Here is an 18,446-nt window from a genome sequence, read left to right as displayed (position 1 = left end):
CCAACCCCATCTCTCCCCACCCCCCCGCCCCAATGAGCAATGGGGGGCATCCACCCTTAGCGCCTGCCGCTGGCACCCCAGCAGGGCTGCCAGGTACCAGGCACCGGCATCCAGGGATGCACCCAGGCAGTGTATGGGGACAGACATTGGGGCACACGCTGGGCAAGGGGGCACCCAGGGCAGGCCCAGGCCCCGCTGCTTACGTCATTGTAGGGGTCCTGCTTCTTGCCAGGGCTGCTGAAGCGCCCGTAGGTGTGGTAGTTGCGGTACTCGCTTGTGGGCTGGTACGAGGCCTGTGAGCTGAACAGATCCAGCTCCCCACGGTTCCTCCTGCGGCACAAGGAGACGATCTAGATGGGCGAGAGGAGGCTGGTGAGTGGGGGGCGGGGTGCAGAGGGGATGGTGGGTGTGACACCCTGGCACCCCAATATTCACCACTGTCATGTAATTAGGATGTGCTTTGTACAAAGTCTGCCTTGTGAGGTGTCATTTTAAAAGTCTTGATCTGCTAGACAGTAATATCTCGCCGGATTGTGCGTGTTATCGTCGTATGTGAAGGTATGACGTGTGGCTATGTTTGAGTTACTGAAACATGTTGTGAGGTTGAAAACACCCACAAGCAGCCTTTCAGGTACAACAGTAAAAAGGCCAAACAATGTTGTTGGCTTATTCATAGGCGCCGACTCTGTGGGTGCTCCGGGGCTGGAGCACCCACAAGGAAAAATTGGTGGGTGCTCAGCACCCACTGGCGGCTCCCCACCCCCCGCCCAGCTCACCTCCACCTCCGCCTCCTCCCCCGAGTGCGCTGCGTGACCGCTTTTTCCCCCTAGCTCCCAGTGCTTGTGCCGCGAAACAGCTGTTTTACACAGCTGGGAAGGAGGGGGAACGCAGCACGCTCGGGGAAGAGGCAGGGCCAGGGCGGGGATTTGGGGAAGGGGTCCAATAGGGACAGGGAGGGGGCCAAGTTGGGATGGGGACTTTGGGGAAGGGGTTGGAATAGGGGTGGGGCAGGGGCGGGGGGTGCAAGCACCCATCGGCGTGGGGGAAAGTTGGCGCCTATGGGCTTATTGAGGAAATGCACACAAACACAAGGATTACCCCAGGAACTGTGTACAATAGAAACCTCTCAGAGATAGCACTGCATAATGGGAACTGTTTGACCCAGGTCAAAGCAAAAGAGTTTTCCAGCGAGTGGGAAGAAGATATAGAAGGGGGAAAATGATATCATGAAGGGACCTCACGCCCCCTACAACAACGCACCTGGAAACTTCTGAGGGGCAAGGACTGAACTGTGGGAAGTGATGGTCCCAGGCTAAGAGATTTCTAGCCTGTGTATGAAAACCTGGGAAACCCAAGTGCAAAGCAAAGGCAGCTTGTGCCTTAAGAATCTGCCAACCTGTTTATCACTCAGGGTGAGAACTGACTAATTCATATCCTACCTACCTAGTGTGGTAAGTTCAGTTTGCAGTATTGTTTATTTACTAGGTAATCTGCTTCGATCTGTTTGCTATCACTTATAATCAGATCAAATCTATCATTGGTAGTTAATAAACTTGTTTTTCTTTTGTCTAAAACCAGTGTGTGGAAATCCTAACTTGGGGCAGAAACTGTGTCTATTCCTCTCCACATTGAGGGAGGGGGCAAATTGCATGAGCTTGTGCTGTACAGTTCTCTGTGCAGTGCAAGTTGGCATAATTTTGGGTTTACCCTTCAAAGGGGGATGTGCCCTTGAGTAACTGGGCAGTTCCTTAGCTGGGCCTTCCCATGCAGAGCTGATCTCAGCATCTGTGTGTACAGCTGCAGCTGGGTGTGTCCCTGCCGGGGTGTGCGCTGGGGAAAGAGCAAACTTGGAGAGATTAGCAACTGTCACAGCAGCGCAGTGTGAGAGGGAGCCCAGGCTGGTGGGTCAGGCGGGCTCAGTGCTACCCCAGGGGCAGGTGGCACCCTGAAGGGGGGGGAACCCGTTACAGTGGGGTCAGGCAGGGAGCAGAGAGGCTGGAGGGGGGCCTGAGGCCGGAGGGAGGGGCAGCGGGGGGCACTCACCAGCAGGATGAAGATGACGATGCTCAGCACCAGCAGGATGCAGACCAGGACCAGCACGGCGATGCCCCAGCCAGGCACCAGGGGGGCTGGCGCCGAGGTGGCCGGGGGAGAGCTGCCAGAGTTGGCTGAAACACAAGAAGGAGCAGTCAGGGGCTGGGGAGGACCTGGAGGGGAGGGATCCTAGGAGAGGGGCCCAGGCCAGGGGACGCAGCTGGCCAGGCAGAAGGGCCAGGGACAGTCAGGGGCTGTCGGAAGGGGGCTGGCCCTGGGGTGCTGGGAAGAGGCTGAGTGTGATGGCCGGGGGCCCAGCCCCAGCCCAGTGTCAGCGAGGACGGCACTGCCAGGGGGCCCAGAAGCCCTCCCTCCCCGGGACAGATACAGGCTGGGCTGGGCCAGCAGGGCAGGCACCCTCCACACGCCCCAAAGCAACCCAGCCAGGGGCCTCTGCTGGGAGCAGGAGGAGGCCCCGAGGGCAGCCCCGTCTCCACAGAGCTCTGCACAAGGGCCATGGACACCAGCCCCCCTCAGCCATGGGCTGAGCCCCCAGCACAGGGGCCCCGGGACACGTGGCTGTGGAGACACTGTGGGGCCCGGCTAGAGCCTGCTCACCGCAGATACTGTCCAGCTGGAGCCCATCAAAGCTGTTCTGGCCGTCCAGCCTTTGTGTCAGCTGCTGCTCAAGGCCGGTGGCGCTGATGCTGGTGTCGCTCACTCGGTACCGCAGGACAGACTCAGTCACCACCGACCCCTGGCTGCAGAGCGTGCCGGAGAGGGGGAATTAACTGGCTCTTCCCGCACCACAGTCCCACATGCCCTGACTCCCCAATTCCCACTTGCCCCTGCACTGGCCTCCCCACACCATCCATCTGCCCCCCAGCTCCTGCCACCTGACCCTGCACCAATTTCCCCACACTACCCACTGGGCCCTGCACCAGCTGCCCCACCCACAACCCCCTTGAACCACCCCCCCTTATGCCCCCACCTGCCCCAGCCCCCGCCCCCCCCAGGGCAGCACAAACCTGACCAGCACGGCCTCAGGCAGCCAAAGCTCTGGGCTGTCAGACATGGCACCCCCAGGGTCACACAGATTTAGCTTCTCTCTCCTCACCTTTCTCCCCGCCCAAACCCAGCCCGGAGGCAGCAGGCTGCCCCCTCCCCTGCCCACATGTACCTGAAACGCAGATCAGTGAATCCCAGGTAGTTCTGCCCATTCGGGCACGTTGGGCAGCCGTAGATATTGACGTACTGTCACAGAGAGAGGGGAACAGGGTCACTGCCAGCACCCCAGCCGGCTCAGGGGGGCAGGGAGCACCCAGCTTGGCAGATCTGCCCCGGCCCCTGCCAACTTTCCTTGCTTTTCTCTGGGGTGCTGGGGCACAGGGTGTCTCCCCAGAGGTGGCTGGAGAGGGGCAGAGAAGCCCAGAGCTGAGGGCAGGGTCCCGGGGGGGTCAGGGGGGCTCCCCAGACAGGATTGAGGGACTCTCCCTTCACTGCTCCAGGACAGGAGACTGTGGGGCTGAGGGGCCTGGTGCCCAGGGCTGGGCCTGGGGGTGGGGTGCGGGCGTCTCCCCTCCCCGCTCCGTGGGGTCTCTGCCTGTGGAGCCCGAACTGCAGCAGCCACCAGAGTCCCGAAGGCTCATCACACGGCAGCTCGATGGAGCTCCCCGCGGAGCCCCCCAGCCTGGGGCTGGCAGCCGCCCCCAGCTGGCAGGCAGGGGCAGGGGGCCGGGAGGGGAGGGAGGGGCTGCTGTGCTCACCAGGCTCTGGACTGTGACCTGCAACTTCCGGTAGTTAATGGAATTGGGATTGAGAAGAGAGTTGTCAAAGATCCTGTTCGCAATGCAGAACGAGAGAGAGAAATGCATCTCGACTGCAGTGGAGGGGCTGGGGGCCGGGGTCGTGTTGGTGCTGCTGGGGGGAGGCGGTCATATCAGTGGTGGTTGAGTCACCAGTGGTGATTGTGTCACTACTCGTGGTCGTGTCGCTAGTGGTGGTTGTGTCATTGTCACAGAGTGTGGGGAAGACAAGGCCCTGCACCCCCTTCCTGCGATTCACCAGGACTCTCAGCCAGCCAGTAAAACAGGTTTATTTAGACGACAGGAACACAGTCCAAGACAGGTCTTGCAGGTACAGACAACAGGACCCCCCCAATCAGGTCCATCTTGGGGGGCCCCAGGGAGGCCAGAGCCCCATCTGGGTTCCCCTCCATTTTCCCAGCCAGCTCCAAACTGAAACTTCCTCCAGGGTCTCACTCTGCCTTCCCCCGGCTCCTCCCCCAGCCTTTGTCCAGTTCCCCGGGCAGAGGTGTCACCTGGCCTCCACCCCCTCCTGGTTCTCATGTTACATGCTCAGGTCTCCTCCCTCAAGGCCAGTCTCCCATCCCCAATGCAGACAGTCCCAGCCAAACTCCCCTGCCACCTTCTCAGGTCAACACTCCCCTCTCCCTGCTGCATCACAGGCACCCACACATTATTCAAAGAAAACATTAAGAACATTCCCAGTTCGTCACAGTCACCAGCCATGGTCGTGTTGCTGGTGGTGGTGGTGTCACCAGTGGTGGTCACATCGGTTCTGGTGCTTGTGTCACTAGCAGTGGTGGCATCGGTGGTGGTGGTTGTGTCGCTAGAGTGGTGGTTGTGTCATTGGCGGTGGTTGTGTCATGCATGGTGGTTGTGTCACCAGTGTTGGTTGTGGCAGTGGTTGTGGTTGTGTCACCAGTGGTGATCACAGCATTGATGGTGGCAGTCTCATAGGTGGTGGTCGTGTCGCTAGTGGTGCTTGTGTCACCGGTGGTGGTTCTGTCTCTGGTAGTGGTTGTGTCACTAGGGGTGGTTGTGTCACCAGTCAGGGTCACGTTGCTGGTGGTGGTTGTGTCACCAGTGGTGGTTCATGTTGGTTGTGGTGGTTGTCTCACTGGTGGTGGGTGCAGATGTGTTTTCTGTGGTGTCGACAGAGGATCGTTCAGTTCAGAGAAAACAGAACAAAACGTGGGGCACAGTTGAGGAGCAGAAGTCCCTGGACGCGGTACCTGGGACATCAGGCGCCCATGAGTCAGGGCAGTTATTTTACACAGCACATGACTAGCCTGGGGAACTCACTGCCACAAGGTCCTAGCAAGGTGTCACGGAGTATTGGGGGACTCAGGGCCCTGCACCCCCGGCTTCCTGCGATTCACCATGACTCTCAGCCAGCCAGTAAAGCAGAAGGTTTATTTGGATGACAGGAATACAGTCCAAGACAGGTCTTGCAGGCACAGACAACAGGGCCCCCCTCAGTTAGGTCCAGCTTGGGGTCCCAGGGCATGCCAGCCCACCCCCCTTGGGGGGTCAGAGCCATCCCTGCCTCCCAGCCATCTCTCCAGCCTGCTTCCAGCACTCTGCTTTAGCGACCCCTCCCACAGCCTTTGTTCAGTTTCCCGGGCCCCGGAGTCACCTGACCTCCAACCCCCTCAGTTCTCATGTTACAAGCTCAGGTATGTTCCCTCGGGCCGACTCCCATCCCCCGATGCAGACCATCCTAGTCACACTCCCCTGTCAGCATTCCCACACCCCAGCAAGAACAGTCCCAGTTCGTCACATCTCTCCCCCCTTCGAGACCGAACTGAGCGGGGTCACTTTAGCCAGTGACCTGGGGAAGTTCGAACCTACCCCCGTTCCCATGGATGCCCCCGCATCCCTCCAGTTCCTTGGTGGGAATTACACCAGGCCCCTCCAGTTTCACGCTCCCCCTTAGGTCGGGGTGCTTGATGGCACTCGCAGTTCGCATATGGGAAGGTTTATGCGGCCTGTGCCCTTTCCCCACCCCCATACCTCTGGGGTTCCAACTGGGCTGTGGTCTTCTCCCAGCGCTCCAGTCTGGAGGTCTGTGCTTTGGGCTCTCTTGGTTTAGAGCCGCCCTTTTAACCTTGGCCACCCTCTGGAAAGGATCCTTTATGCTGGGCAAGGGTCCTAAAGCTGTTTTCCCCTTGTCCCAGGCCTTCCTCCCCCTCTGACAGGGGTCACAGGATCCGCAGTACTGTCGGGCAGTAACAAAGACCCCAGGCCAGTAAAAGCTCCGTAGCAGCCTCTGCTGGGTACGCCAGGTTCCCTGGTGCCCTGAGAGGGGAATGTCATGGGCCCGGCACAGCAGCTGGCGGCGATACTTCTGGGGTACCACCAGCTGCCTCCTGATCCCCCCTGACTCCATTTTCCCTGGGGGAGCCCATTCTCGGTACAGGAACCCCTTCTCCCACAGGAATCTTTTCCGGCCACCTCGTCCCATGGTCTGTACCGCATTGAGGTCGGCCAGGTCCCTTATCTTCCGCAAGGAGGGGTCTCTCTGTAACTCGGCCTGGAACTCAGCAGCTGGGACGGGGATGGCCACCTGCTCTTTCTCGCCCGCTGGGTCCGAAGCTGCAGCCTCCCTGAGCCGCGTCCCTGGGCGTTCCCTCCCCACCAGGTTAGGGTCCCGCGCCTCAGGCAAGGCACCCCACCCAAGGCCAGGGCGCAGTGCCCCTCGCCGGCTCTGACTGCGGGTCACAACCAGTGCCTTTTGGGGGTTGCTTGGCCAGTTCTCCAGGTCCCCCCCCATCAATACCTCAGTGGGCAAATACGGGTGTACCCCCACATCCTTGGGGCCCTCCTTGGCCCCCCACTTCAGGTGTACCCTTGCCACGGGCACTTTGACTGGTGTTCCGCCCACCCCTGTCAGGGTCAGGTAGGTGTTGGGCACCACCTGTTCTGGGGCCACCACCTCGGGCCGGGCCAGCGTCACCTCTGCGCACGTATCCCAGTATCCATTGACCTTCCTCCCATCCACCTCCAGGGAAACAAGGTACTCTCTCCGGAGGGACAGCCCCGCGCCTACCATATAAACCAAAAACCCTGAGTCTGGAGCATCCAGCCCCCTAGAGGAGCTGGCCTGGAGCTCTCCTCCCTCCTTAGCAGGTGGTACTCTGCCAGCCCCCCTTCCCTGGGAATGCTGCCTTTCGCCGGGCTGGGTCTCTACCCAGTCAACCCTCTGTGGGTTCGGTCTGCTCAGTCTGTCCCTGAGCCTGGGGCACTGGGCCCGAATGTGGCCCTTTTGGCCACAGTGGTAGCAGCCCATGTCCCATGGGTCCCCTTGAGTAGGTCGGATGGTCCTGATGCCGGATGCTCCCCTCTGATGGGTTTTTTCTGTATTTTCCCATGGGGAGGTCCCATGGTGACTCTCTCTCTGCGTTGTGGTGGGACTGTTCCTTTGGGACTCCTCCCTTTTATCTCCTGACCGGCTCTTTACAAACTCATCGGCCAGCCGGCCTGCCTGTCGCGGGGTCTCTGGCTTTCTGTCCACCAACCACAGCCTCAGGTCGGATGGGCACCGCTCATACAGTTGCTCCAGTACCAGCAGTTTAATCAGGTCCTCCTTCGTCTGGGCCCCACCAGCCCACTTGTTGGCGTATCTTTCCATGCGGGCGGCTAGTTGCAGATATGAGATCTCAGGGGTTTTATCCTGACTCCGGAACCTTTCCCGGTACATCTCAGGAGTCAGCCCAAACTCTCGTAGCAGGGCCTTTTTGAATAGTTCGTAGTCCCCTTTCTCTGCCTCTCCCAGTTGGCGGTACAATGCCACGGATTTGGGGTCCAGTAAGGGGGTAAGGACCCGGAGTCTGTCCGCGGGATCAACCCGGTGCAGCTCGCAGGCCATCTCAAAGGCCTCCAGGAAGTCATCCATGTCCTCCCCCTCCTTGTATGGGGCCATGATGCACTTATCAAAGCTCCGTGCAGTCCTGGGTCCCCCCTCACTCACCGCAGCCGGGGGTTCGCTGCCCTTCAATCTCGCCAGTTCCAGGTCATGCTGACGCTGTCTCTCATTCTCCTCCCGTTCATGCTGTCTCTGTCTCTCTTCACGCTGATGCTGTCTCTCTTTCTCCTCCCGTTCATGCTGTCTCTGTCGTTCACGATCCTCCAGTGTGACGAACTGGGCCTGTTCTCACGGTGGTCTGTGAATGCTGACAGGGGAGTGTTCTGGGATAGTCTGCATTGCAGGATGGGATCTGCCCGAGGGCGCCCGAGGGCGCATACCTGAGTGTGTAACATGAGAACCCAGGAAGGGGTTGAAGGGGAGGCGACTCCTTAGCCCGGGAAACTGAACAAAGGCTGTGGGAGGGGTCGCTGAAAGGAGAGGGCTGGAAGCAGGCAGGGAGAGAGGGCTGGGGGGCAGAGATAGCTCTGACCTCCCAAGGGGGGCTGGGCTGGAATGCCCGGGGACCCCAAGATGGACCTAACTGAGGGGGGTCCCTGTTGTCTGTGCCTGCAAGACCTGTCTTGGACTGTATTCCTGTCATCCAAATAAACCTTCTGCTTTACTGGCTGGCTGAGAGTCATGGTGAATCGCAGGAAGCCGGGGGTGCAGGGCCCTGAGTCCCCCAATACTCCGTGACAACTGGTGGCAGCGGCGGGATCTACTGCACCCCGTGGACGGCGCTTCCTGCAGTAAGTGACTGGGGAGCAGTAAAACGAAGGGGGATTGACGGGGACCAGGCGTGCTGAAGAGTGAGAGAGAGACGGTTATTACCCCTGGGAGTGTGTGACCAGCGAGAAGGACTTTTGCAGTAACAGGGTCCCCCGGGGGGATCGCAGCGAGTGGTCCCAGGGGCGGAGGAGTCTGCAGCTCGACCCTGGCAGAGAGGTGGTGACCTCGAGAAGGGCTGGCTCACTAGGGGGCCCCCTGGGAACTGTGGGGAGCTGTGAGCACACAGGCCGGTGAGTGGCCAGCAGGAAGATGTATGCCAAGCGGCTTAAGAGCGACCTGGTGGAGCTATGCAAGCAGAGGCGGCTGCGCATTGGGAGGCTCACCAAAGAACAGCTAATTGCCCAGCTGGAGGCGGAAGATCGCGCGAATGAACTGATCCCTGTGTCTCAGGGAAGCAGCCTGGCAAATGCAGCGCAGGCACCAGTGTCTGTCCCAGCTGGGAGTGGTCAGCCGGCTGCTGAGGGCTTCCCGAGACCCCTCCTTCCTATGCCTAGGAGAAGGGTGGGGAGGAGCCCAGCAAATACCGAAGGCGCCGTGAACCCCCCGGCCAGCAGGGGGTCCCCCCGGCGAAGCCCACCGGCCAGCAGAGGATCCTCCCGGCGGCGTTCGGCATCCGGGGAGCGGAATTGGCTGGAATGGGAGAAAGAGCTAAAACTGAGAGAGCTGGAGGATCGTGAACAACAGAGACAGCATGAACGGGAGGAGAAAGAGAGACAGCATCAGCGTGAACGGGAGGAGAAAGAGAGACAGCATCAGCGTGAAGAGAGACAGCATCAGCGTGAACGGGAGGAGAAAGAGAGACAGCATCAGTGTGAAGAGAGACAGCGTCAGCAGGAACGGGAGGAGAATGAGAGACAGAGACAGGAGAATGAGAGACAGCGTCAGCATGACCTGGAACTGGCGAGATTGAAGGGCAGCGAACCCCCGGCTGCGGTGAGTGAGGGGGGACCCAGGACTGCACGGAGCTTTGATAAGTGCATCATGGCCCCATACAAGGAGGGGGAGGACATGGATGACTTCCTGGAGGCCTTTGAGACGGCCTGCGAGCTGCACCGTGTGGACCCCGCGGACAGACTCCGGGTCCTTACCCCCTTACTGGACCCCAAATCCGTGGCATTGTACCGCCAACTGGGAGAGGCAGAGAAAGGGGACTACGAACTATTCAAAAGGGCCCTGCTACGAGAGTTTGGGCTGACTCCTGAGATGTACCGGGAAAGGTTCCGGAGTCAAGATAAAACCCCTGAGATCTCATATCTGCAACTAGCCGCCCGCATGGAGAGATACGCCAGCAAGTGGGCTGGTGGGGCCCAGACGAAGGAGGACCTGATTAAACTGCTGGTACTGGAGCAACTGTATGACCGGTGCCCATCCGACCTGAGGCTGTGGTTGGTGGACAGAAAGCCAGAGAACCCGCGACACGCCGGGCAGTTGGCTGATGAGTTTGTAAAGAGCCGGTCAGGAGATAAAAGGGAGGAGTCCCAAAGGAACAGTCCCACCACAACGCAGAGAGAGAGTCACCATGGGACCTCCCCATGGGAAAATACAGAAAAAACCCATCAGAGGGGAGCATCCGGCATCAGGACCATCCGACCTACTCAAGGGGACCCATGGGACATGGGCTGCTACCACTGTGGCCAAAAGGGCCACATACGGGCCCAGTGCCCTAGGCTCAGGGACAGACTGAGCAGACCGAACCCACAGAGGGTTAACTGGGTAGAGACCCAGCCCGGCGAAAGGCAGCATTCCCAGGGAAGAGGGGCTGGCAGAGTACCACCTGCTAAGGAGGGAGGAGAGCTCCAGGCCAGCTCCTCTAGGGGGCTGGATGCTCCAGACTCAGGGTTTTTGGTTTATATGGTAGGCGCGGGGCTGTCCCTCCGGAGAGAGTACCTTGTTCCCCTGGAGGTGGATGGGAGGAAGGTCAATGGATACTGGGATACGGGCGCAGAGGTGACGCTGGCCCGGCCCGAGGTGGTGGCCCCAGATCAGGTGGTGCCCAACACCTACCTGACCCTGACGGGGGTGGGCGGAACACCAGTCAAAGTACCCGTGGCAAGGGTACACCTGAAGTGGGGGGCCAAGGAGGGCCCCAAGGATGTGGGGGTACACCCGTATTTGCCCACTGAGGTATTGATGGGGGGGGACCTGGAGAACTGGCCAAGCAACCCCCAAAAGGCACTGGTTGTGACCCGCAGTCAGAGCCGGCGAGGGGCACTGCGCCCTGGCCTTGGGGGGGGTGCCTTGCCTGAGGCGCAGGACCCTAACCTGGTGGGGAGGGAACGCCCAGGGACACGGCTCAGGGAGGCTGCAGCTTCAGGCCCAGCGGGCGAGGAAGAGCAGGTGGCCATCCCTGTCCCAGCTGCTGAGTTCCAGGCCGAGTTACAGAGAGACCCCTCCTTGCGGAAAATAAGGGACCTAGCCGACCTCAATGCGGTACAGACCATGGGACGAGGTGGCCGGAAAAGGTTCCTGTGGGAGAAGGGGTTCCTGTACCGAGAATGGGCTCCCCCAGGGGAAATGAAGTCAGGGGGGATCAGGAGGCAGCTGGTGGTACCCCAGAAGTATCGCCGCCAGCTGCTGTGCCGGGCCCATGACATTCCCCTCGCAGGGCACCAGGGAACCTGGCGTACCCAGCAGAGGCTGCTACGGAGCTTTTACTGGCCTGGGGTCTTTGTTACTGTCCGACAGTACTGCGGATCCTGTGACCCCTGTCAGAGGGGGAGGAAGGCCTGGGACAAGGGGAAAACAGCTTTAGGACCCTTGCCCAGCATAAAGGATCCTTTCCAGAGGGTGGCCAAGGTTAAAAGGGCGGCTCTGAACCAAGAGAGCCCAAAGCACAGACCTCCAGACTGGAGCGCTGGGAGAAGACCACAGCCCAGTTGGAACCCCAGAGGTATGGGGGTGGGAAAAGGGCGCAGGCCGCATAAACCTTCCCACATGCGAACTGCGAGTGCCATCAAGCACCCCCGACCTAAGGGGGGGCGTGAAACTGGAGGGGCCTGGTGTAATTCTCACCAAGGAATGGGAGGGATGCGGGGGCATCCATGGGAACGGGGGTAGGTTCGAACTTCCCTGGGTCACTGGCTAAAGTGACCCTGCTCAGTTCGGTCTCGAAGGGGGGAGAGATGTGACGAACTGGGCCTGTTCTCACGGTGGTCTGTGAATGCTGACAGGGGAGTGTTCTGGGATAGTCTGCATTGCAGGATGGGATCTGCCCGAGGGCGCCCGAGGGCGCATACCTGAGTGTGTAACATGAGAACCCAGGAAGGGGTTGAAGGGGAGGCGACTCCTTAGCCCGGGAAACTGAACAAAGGCTGTGGGAGGGGTCGCTGAAAGGAGAGGGCTGGAAGCAGGCAGGGAGAGAGGGCTGGGGGGCAGAGATAGCTCTGACCTCCCAAGGGGGGCTGGGCTGGAATGCCCGGGGACCCCAAGATGGACCTAACTGAGGGGGTCCCTGTTGTCTGTGCCTGCAAGACCTGTCTTGGACTGTATTCCTGTCATCCAAATAAACCTTCTGCTTTACTGGCTGGCTGAGAGTCATGGTGAATCGCAGGAAGCCGGGGGTGCAGGGCCCTGAGTCCCCCAATACTCCGTGACATCCAGCTCTCTCAGTTTTAGCTCTTTCTCCCATTCCAGCCAATTCCGCTCCACGGATGCCGAACTCGCCGGGAGGATCCTCTGCTGGCCGGCAAGCTTCGCCGGGAGGGTCCCCTGCTGGCCGGGGGGGTCACGGCGCCCTCGGTATTTGCTGGGCTCCTCCCCACCCTTCCCCTAGGCATAGGAAGGAGGGGTCTCGGGAAGCCCTCAGCAGCCGGCTGACCACTCCCAGCTGGGACAGACACTGGTGCCTGCGCTGCATTTGCCAGGCTGCTTCCCTGAGACACAGGGATCAGTTCATTCGCGCGATCTTCCGCCTCTAGCTGGGCAATGAGCTGTTCTTTGGTGAGCCTCCCAATGCGCAGCCGCCTCTGCTTGCACAGCTCCACCAGGTCGCTCTTAAGCCGCTTGGCATACATCTTCCTGCTGGCCACTCACCGGCCTGTGTGCTCACAGCTCCCCACAGTTCCCAGGGGGACCCCTAGTGTGCCAGCCCTTCTCGAGGTCACCGCCTCTCTGCCAGGGTCGAGCTGCAGACTCCTCCGCCCCTGGGACCACTCGCTGCGATCCCCCCGGGGGACCCTGTTACTGCAAAAGTCCTTCTCGCTGGTCACACACTCCCAGGGGTAATAACCGTCTCTCTCCCACTCTTCAGCACGCCTGGTCCCCGTCAATCCCCCTTCGTTTTACTGCTCCCCAGTCACTTACTGCAGGAAGCGCCGTCCACGGGGTGCAGTAGATCCCATCGCTGCCACCAGTTGTCACGGAGTATTGGGGGACTCAGGGCCCTGCACCCCCGGCTTCCTGCGATTCACCATGACTCTCAGCCAGCCAGTAAAGCAGAAGGTTTATTTGGATGACAGGAATACAGTCCAAGACAGGTCTTGCAGGCACAGACAACAGGGCCCCCCTCAGTTAGGTCCAGCTTGGGGTCCCAGGGCATGCCAGCCCACCCCCCTTGGGGGGTCAGAGCCATCCCTGCCTCCCAGCCATCTCTCCAGCCTGCTTCCAGCACTCTGCTTTAGCGACCCCTCCCACAGCCTTTGTTCAGTTTCCCGGGCCCCGGAGTCACCTGACCTCCAACCCCCTCAGTTCTCATGTTACAAGCTCAGGTATGTTCCCTCGGGCCGACTCCCATCCCCCCGATGCAGACCATCCTAGTCACACTCCCCTGTCAGCATTCCCACACCCCAGCAAGAACAGTCCCAGTTCGTCACACAAGGCCAAAACTCCCAGGGCTCAGCCAAGGCCTGGACGGTCACAGGGACAAGGGGGGCAGCTGGTGACCCCCGAGGGGATGAAGCCACTCCAAGGCAGGAGTCAGACAAGGAGGGGGAACATCACTGTCCCCTGGGGGCCCTGCAGGAGCCCGGGCTGGCCCGTGGGAGGCAGGTCCCGGGGCCGTGCTGACGATCTCCCTGCCGGTTGAATGGGAGTGATCAGAGTGCCTGGCGCACAGGGCCCCCACCCCCAGCTTGAACTCGGAGACAGGCTGTGCTGTGGGGGCCCAAACACCCTGATGTGAGGGCTCACGTGGGCTCCAGCACAGTTCAGCCCTGCTGCGGATCAGGCACCTTCCCTGAGCCTCATGTCTGGGGTCGGACTCGGTGTGTGGACCTGCGTGTCAGGAGCCCCTGGGGTCACATCTGGAGCTGACTCAAGTCCCCAGCAGAGACAAGCCCTGCAGGGTCCCCAGGGAGCTCCCCCCACCCCGTGGGGTTCCCAGAGCGCTCCCCATGCCCCCACCCTTGTGTGCCCCATCTGGAGTGTGGCATGGGGCTGGCTGTGATGGTCAGGGGGTGCTGCCCATTGTTTTCTGGGTCATTGCAGCATCTGGGACAATCAGGCCCCACTCGCCCATTTTCCCCGTCGAGGGGCAGATCAGCGGCTAAAGGCAGCAGAACAGAGCTGGGCCCTGGGGCTGCCCGACCTGCTGAGCCACGGCCCCACCCCTCGGATCCTTCTAGGAACGGACAGAAACCTGCCCCGGGGCCTCCACTGTCCCCACTCCACGACTCCCCCCAACCCCCTGCGCAGCCCAGAGTCCCGGGGTGGGGCCGATCCGGCTCCAAATGCCATTCACCTGTGGCCAGCAGCAGCAGCCCTAGACCCAGCCGTAGGGCAGCTGTGCCCAGACTTCAGGGCTTCATGGCAGGTGGTGAGGTGGGGGGCTCGGCCCCGGGTGTCCCAGCACCGGGCTCTGTCTCTCTCTGCCTCGCTCGATGGGGCTGCGCCTCCCGTTAGCCCACAGGGCTCTCCACAATCCAGGAATTGGGAACTGGCAGTGGTTCTGGGGTTGGAGCTTTATAGCAGCACCTGCGAGCAGGTGGGGAGGGAGGGAGGCCGCACCCAGCGGGCTGGGCTGTGACACAATGGGAATTTTTCATAATATTTCAGATGACTATTGTCCGTGCCTCGGTTTCCCCTATGTGGTGCATGGGTAACCAGGTGGGGGAAAGGGTTGTTTGCTCTTTGCAGAGACCCAGAGACCCAGGCCTGACCCACACAGAGCTGCCTGGGGGACCAGGGAGAGTCCCAGACTACAATGGCCACTCCAATTGCCTGGGCACTTGGCACCTAGCAACAAAGGCCCCTGGCTGTCCCCCCTCCTTAGGGGCCAGCTGGGTGTGACCGGCTGGGGGACAAAGGACTGGGGAGGGGCCAGGTGGGGTTGGTAAGTGTGGGCTGCCCAGGGGAAGCTTCTGGACTCAGACTGAAGAGGGATCAGAGGGCTCTGGGCTCTGGGCTGAGCCCGCTGGACTTTGCTGTAAGTTTCTGGTCTCTGTGGTAACTAAGGCTGTTCTGTGCTGTGTCCAGACACCGATAACCCTCCTGCTGTCACCCCGCTGGCTGAGAGTCGCTGCAGAGTCGGGGTGCTGTGCTGCCTTTGGGGGTGCAAGTCTCCCTCTGGGGTCCAACTCGGATGTACTCCCTGCAAGGAGCTCATGGCATGGCCCAGGGGTGCTGAAGGCACTGAGGTGAGTCCCAGGAGGTGGTGAAGCCGAGGGGCTGACACACTGACGGGCTCCTCCCAGAGCGGAGCAAGAGCTCTGGGCCTGGGGATCCGTGACATGGGACATAACCCAGGAGCTTGCTTAGTGTCACCCAGGTCTGCGCTGGCTCTGGGGCCCTGCCCCCCAGAACCTCCCCCTGAGCCCTGGGGCCCTGGCCTCTACAGCCTTCCCCACAGCCCTGGGGCCCTGCCCCCCAGAACCTCACCCTGAGCCCTGGGGCCCTGGCCTCTATAGCCTTCCCCGCAGCCTGGGGGCCCTGCCCCCCAGAACCTCCCCCTGAGCCCCGGGGCCCTGGCCTCTACAGCCTTCCCCGCAGCCCTGGGGCTCTGCCCCCCAGAACCTCCCCCTGAGCCCTGGGGCCCTGGCCTCTACAGCCTTCCCCGCAGCCCTGGGGCCCTGCCCCCCAGAACCTCCCCTTGAGCCCTGGGGCCCTGGCCTCTACAGCTTTCCCCGCACCCCTGGGGCCCTGCCCCCCAGAACCTCCCCCTGAGCCCTGGGGCCCTGGCCTCTACAGCTTTCCCCGCACCCCTGGGGCCCTGACCCCCAGAATCTCCCCCTGATCCCTGGGGCCCTGGCCTCTACAGCCTTCCCCACAGCCCTGGGGCCCTGCACCGAGAGCGGGCGTGGAAAGATCTGAGAGCAGGAACCCCTGCAGTGTCCCCAGCACAGGGGCTCGGCAAGGGCCACAGGACGGCCCTGAACTGGGGCTGGGGAGAGAATGGGGCAGAAGCCTGAGGCTGGAGGAACGTGGGAGCCTGATTCCCCCGTCCCACCCAGGCTCAGCCCTGGCCTCACGCCACAGCTCCAGAGCCGAGCCAGAGGGGAACTAGGCCAAGACAACAGGGCCGGGGGGGAAGAAGGATGTCTATCTGCCCCATGCCTGCACACACACCCCAACCTGGCCATGTCTGTCTGCCCCCTGCCCTCTACACCCCCCTTCCTGGTTGTGGCAGTCTGCCCTCTTCCCGGCACACCCCCCACCCTGGCCATGTCCCCTCCACCCCCAGGCCATGTGCTCCACCCCACCCCCCCAGTGTAACCCTGTAAAGTGGTAAAGTGTGTGTGTGTGTGGGGGGGGGGTAATCCGGTGAGCTCCTCCCCTCCTGCCCCCGCCCTTCCCACATCCCGGTGGCACCTGTTCTGCAATGACAGCAGGTCATCGTTCGAGCGACGCTGCCACCTACTGGGCATATGTGTTCGCAGCAGCTCACCTGGCCGCTGGGGTCACTGAAGTGCAGGTGAGTCTGAGCCTGAGCGAGGGACCCCAGGACTGGCCAGTTCGGGGCCCGGCCCCTCGCTCAGCACCAGCCGCTTCATCGTGCCTGGTTCTCTGGAATCGTGCTCAGTGTGCAGCGGCCGGCTAAGCAGAGAACACGGGGTTAGGGCCTGCTAGGGAAGGGGATAGACAGTAAATACCATAATGGCACTATGTAAATCCTGGTACCCCCCCCACCCCCGAACACTGCCGGCAGGGCTGGTCACCCCATCTCAGAAGGACGTGTTAGCATTGGAAAAGGTGCAGAGAAGGGCAACAAAAACCATCACGGGGCTGGAACAGCTTCTGTACAAGGAGAGATTAAATCTGGGACTGTTCAGCTGGAAAAAGAGATGGCTAAGGGCAGGGGGGGGGGCTATGGTAGAGGGCTATACATCACGAATGAAGTGAAGTGTTATTTACCCCTTGACATAACACAGAGACTCTTCTCCGGGCTCTGCCATACCCACTGCTGGACCCAGCGCTGGAGGGGCACCCAGGCACGCTCGGGCTGGCTGCACGCATCTCTCCCTTGTACAAATCTTTGGCCTTTGCGTAGCACCTTCCAACAGCTGCCCCCAGAGACCTTGGACATCCCAACCACCCTCGGGAGGAGCCCGTGGGTGTCAAGAGATTTGTCCAAGTCAATCAGTGTCAGAGGGGGGAACAGAACCCCTGATTCCTGACCCTGCTCTCACCACTAGGCCATGGTCCCTGTAGAGGAATTGCTGGCAGCTGCTGGGGGGAGTGTCCAGAGCCTGGCCTGGGTCCTGCTACACTGGCCCCTCCCCCCGTTAGCAGGGGGCCCTGGCCCTGGGGGGGGGGTGAAGGTGGCTTCCCTGGGGTCACAGCTGCTGCTCCCTGGTCTGTGCAGTCAGGAGTCCATCCAAACAGGCCTGTGCGTAGCAGACACTGCGCTGCACCGCTACGGCTGGCCGGCAGAGGGCAATGTCAGCCCAGGGATGGACACCAGGAGCCAGGGGAGGGGCTGCCGTACAGACAGCTCCATGCACTGCGGTGCCAACCCTGCACTCTGGCCGTGTATTCCCATGCCCTGGCAGCAGGGGGCAGCCTCACACCCGGGCACAGGGTGGGGCTGGGGCCCAGGGGCGTGCAGGGCTGTGGACACGTAGCTGGGAGTGCGCTGCCTGCTCGCCCGGTCCTCGGACGGCCCCAGACACGGGCTCTGCAGGCAGCGGCTGGGTGGGACTTCTGGGGCACCACTTCCTCGTCCCTGCCCAGCCTTCCCCTGGCATGTGCTTGCGGTGGGGGCTGTAAAGGTTTATGAGGGGTGTAAAGGGTCATAAAAGATCATTGTTTGGGCTGGGAACACCAGAGTCACGCAGGGCTGAGCAGGGGGTGCAGGGCAGGGCTGCTGGAACAATGTACAGTGGGGGAGCTGAGAGCCTTGAACCAACCTGTAACCCTGTGTATGATGGAGCCACTTCAAGCCAGGGGGTGCGGCGTCCCCCAGCCATCCTAGTTCCAGCACCTGTGGTGCAGGGGGGATGGCAAAGGGCTGTACAGATTCCTTGGGGGGCTCATGCCCACTAGCGAGAGCTGGACGCGTGTCTTGGTGTTACGGGCCCCCCCGTACCCAGCACAGCCCACAAACTCCAGCATGGCCCAGCGATGGGCCCACTAGGAGCCAGCTGCTAGCACTGGGCGTCCAGCTCCCAGAGCAGGGCATGGTTTGGGGCCCCAGGGGCTGAGTGTGACGGGCTCAGTGCCAGGGGATTTCCAGCTGAGCCCTGGGGAGGGGAGGAGGCTCATGCCCCTGGGCCGGGGCTGGCACCCCAGGGAGCCCATCCAGCTCTGATGCCTCGGACCCCTTGGGAGAGAGGAGCAGGGGCCTGTGAAGCTGGAGGGGGGCCCTCCCAGGGGGCGGGGGGCTGTGGTTCAGAGGGGCAGGACAGCCACTCTCGGGTGGGGGGGGGGGGGTCTGGACGTGGGAGGAGTTTGACCACAGGGTGTGGAGGAAACGTCTTGCCCTGTGGCCAGTCCTCAGTCAGTGACTCAGAGGGAACGGGAAAGGGGCTGTGGCTGGC

The 18,446-nt window shown here is 61.4% G+C and overlaps 1 protein-coding gene across 1 annotated transcript in view; it reads right to left on the bottom strand.

The window, feature by feature from the left end:
- Positions 1 to 18,446, bottom strand: part of LOC128827297 (mucin-1-like) — a 31,898-nt gene that overhangs the window by 2,572 nt on the left and 10,880 nt on the right. The window contains exons 3-6 of the mRNA XM_054011156.1: positions 3,215 to 3,288; positions 2,653 to 2,795; positions 2,044 to 2,168; positions 204 to 350 (exon numbers count right to left, since the gene is read on the bottom strand). Coding sequence (XP_053867131.1) covers positions 204 to 350; positions 2,044 to 2,168; positions 2,653 to 2,795; positions 3,215 to 3,288 — 489 coding nt within the window. The remainder of the gene's footprint in view (positions 1 to 203; positions 351 to 2,043; positions 2,169 to 2,652; positions 2,796 to 3,214; positions 3,289 to 18,446) is intronic.

Source organism: Malaclemys terrapin, chromosome 21 (assembly GCF_027887155.1).
Source record: "Malaclemys terrapin pileata isolate rMalTer1 chromosome 21, rMalTer1.hap1, whole genome shotgun sequence".
Taxonomy (NCBI): domain Eukaryota; kingdom Metazoa; phylum Chordata; order Testudines; family Emydidae; genus Malaclemys; species Malaclemys terrapin.
Note: the sequence above shows the minus strand (reverse complement) of the source record. Positions and strands in the feature narration are given on the sequence as shown.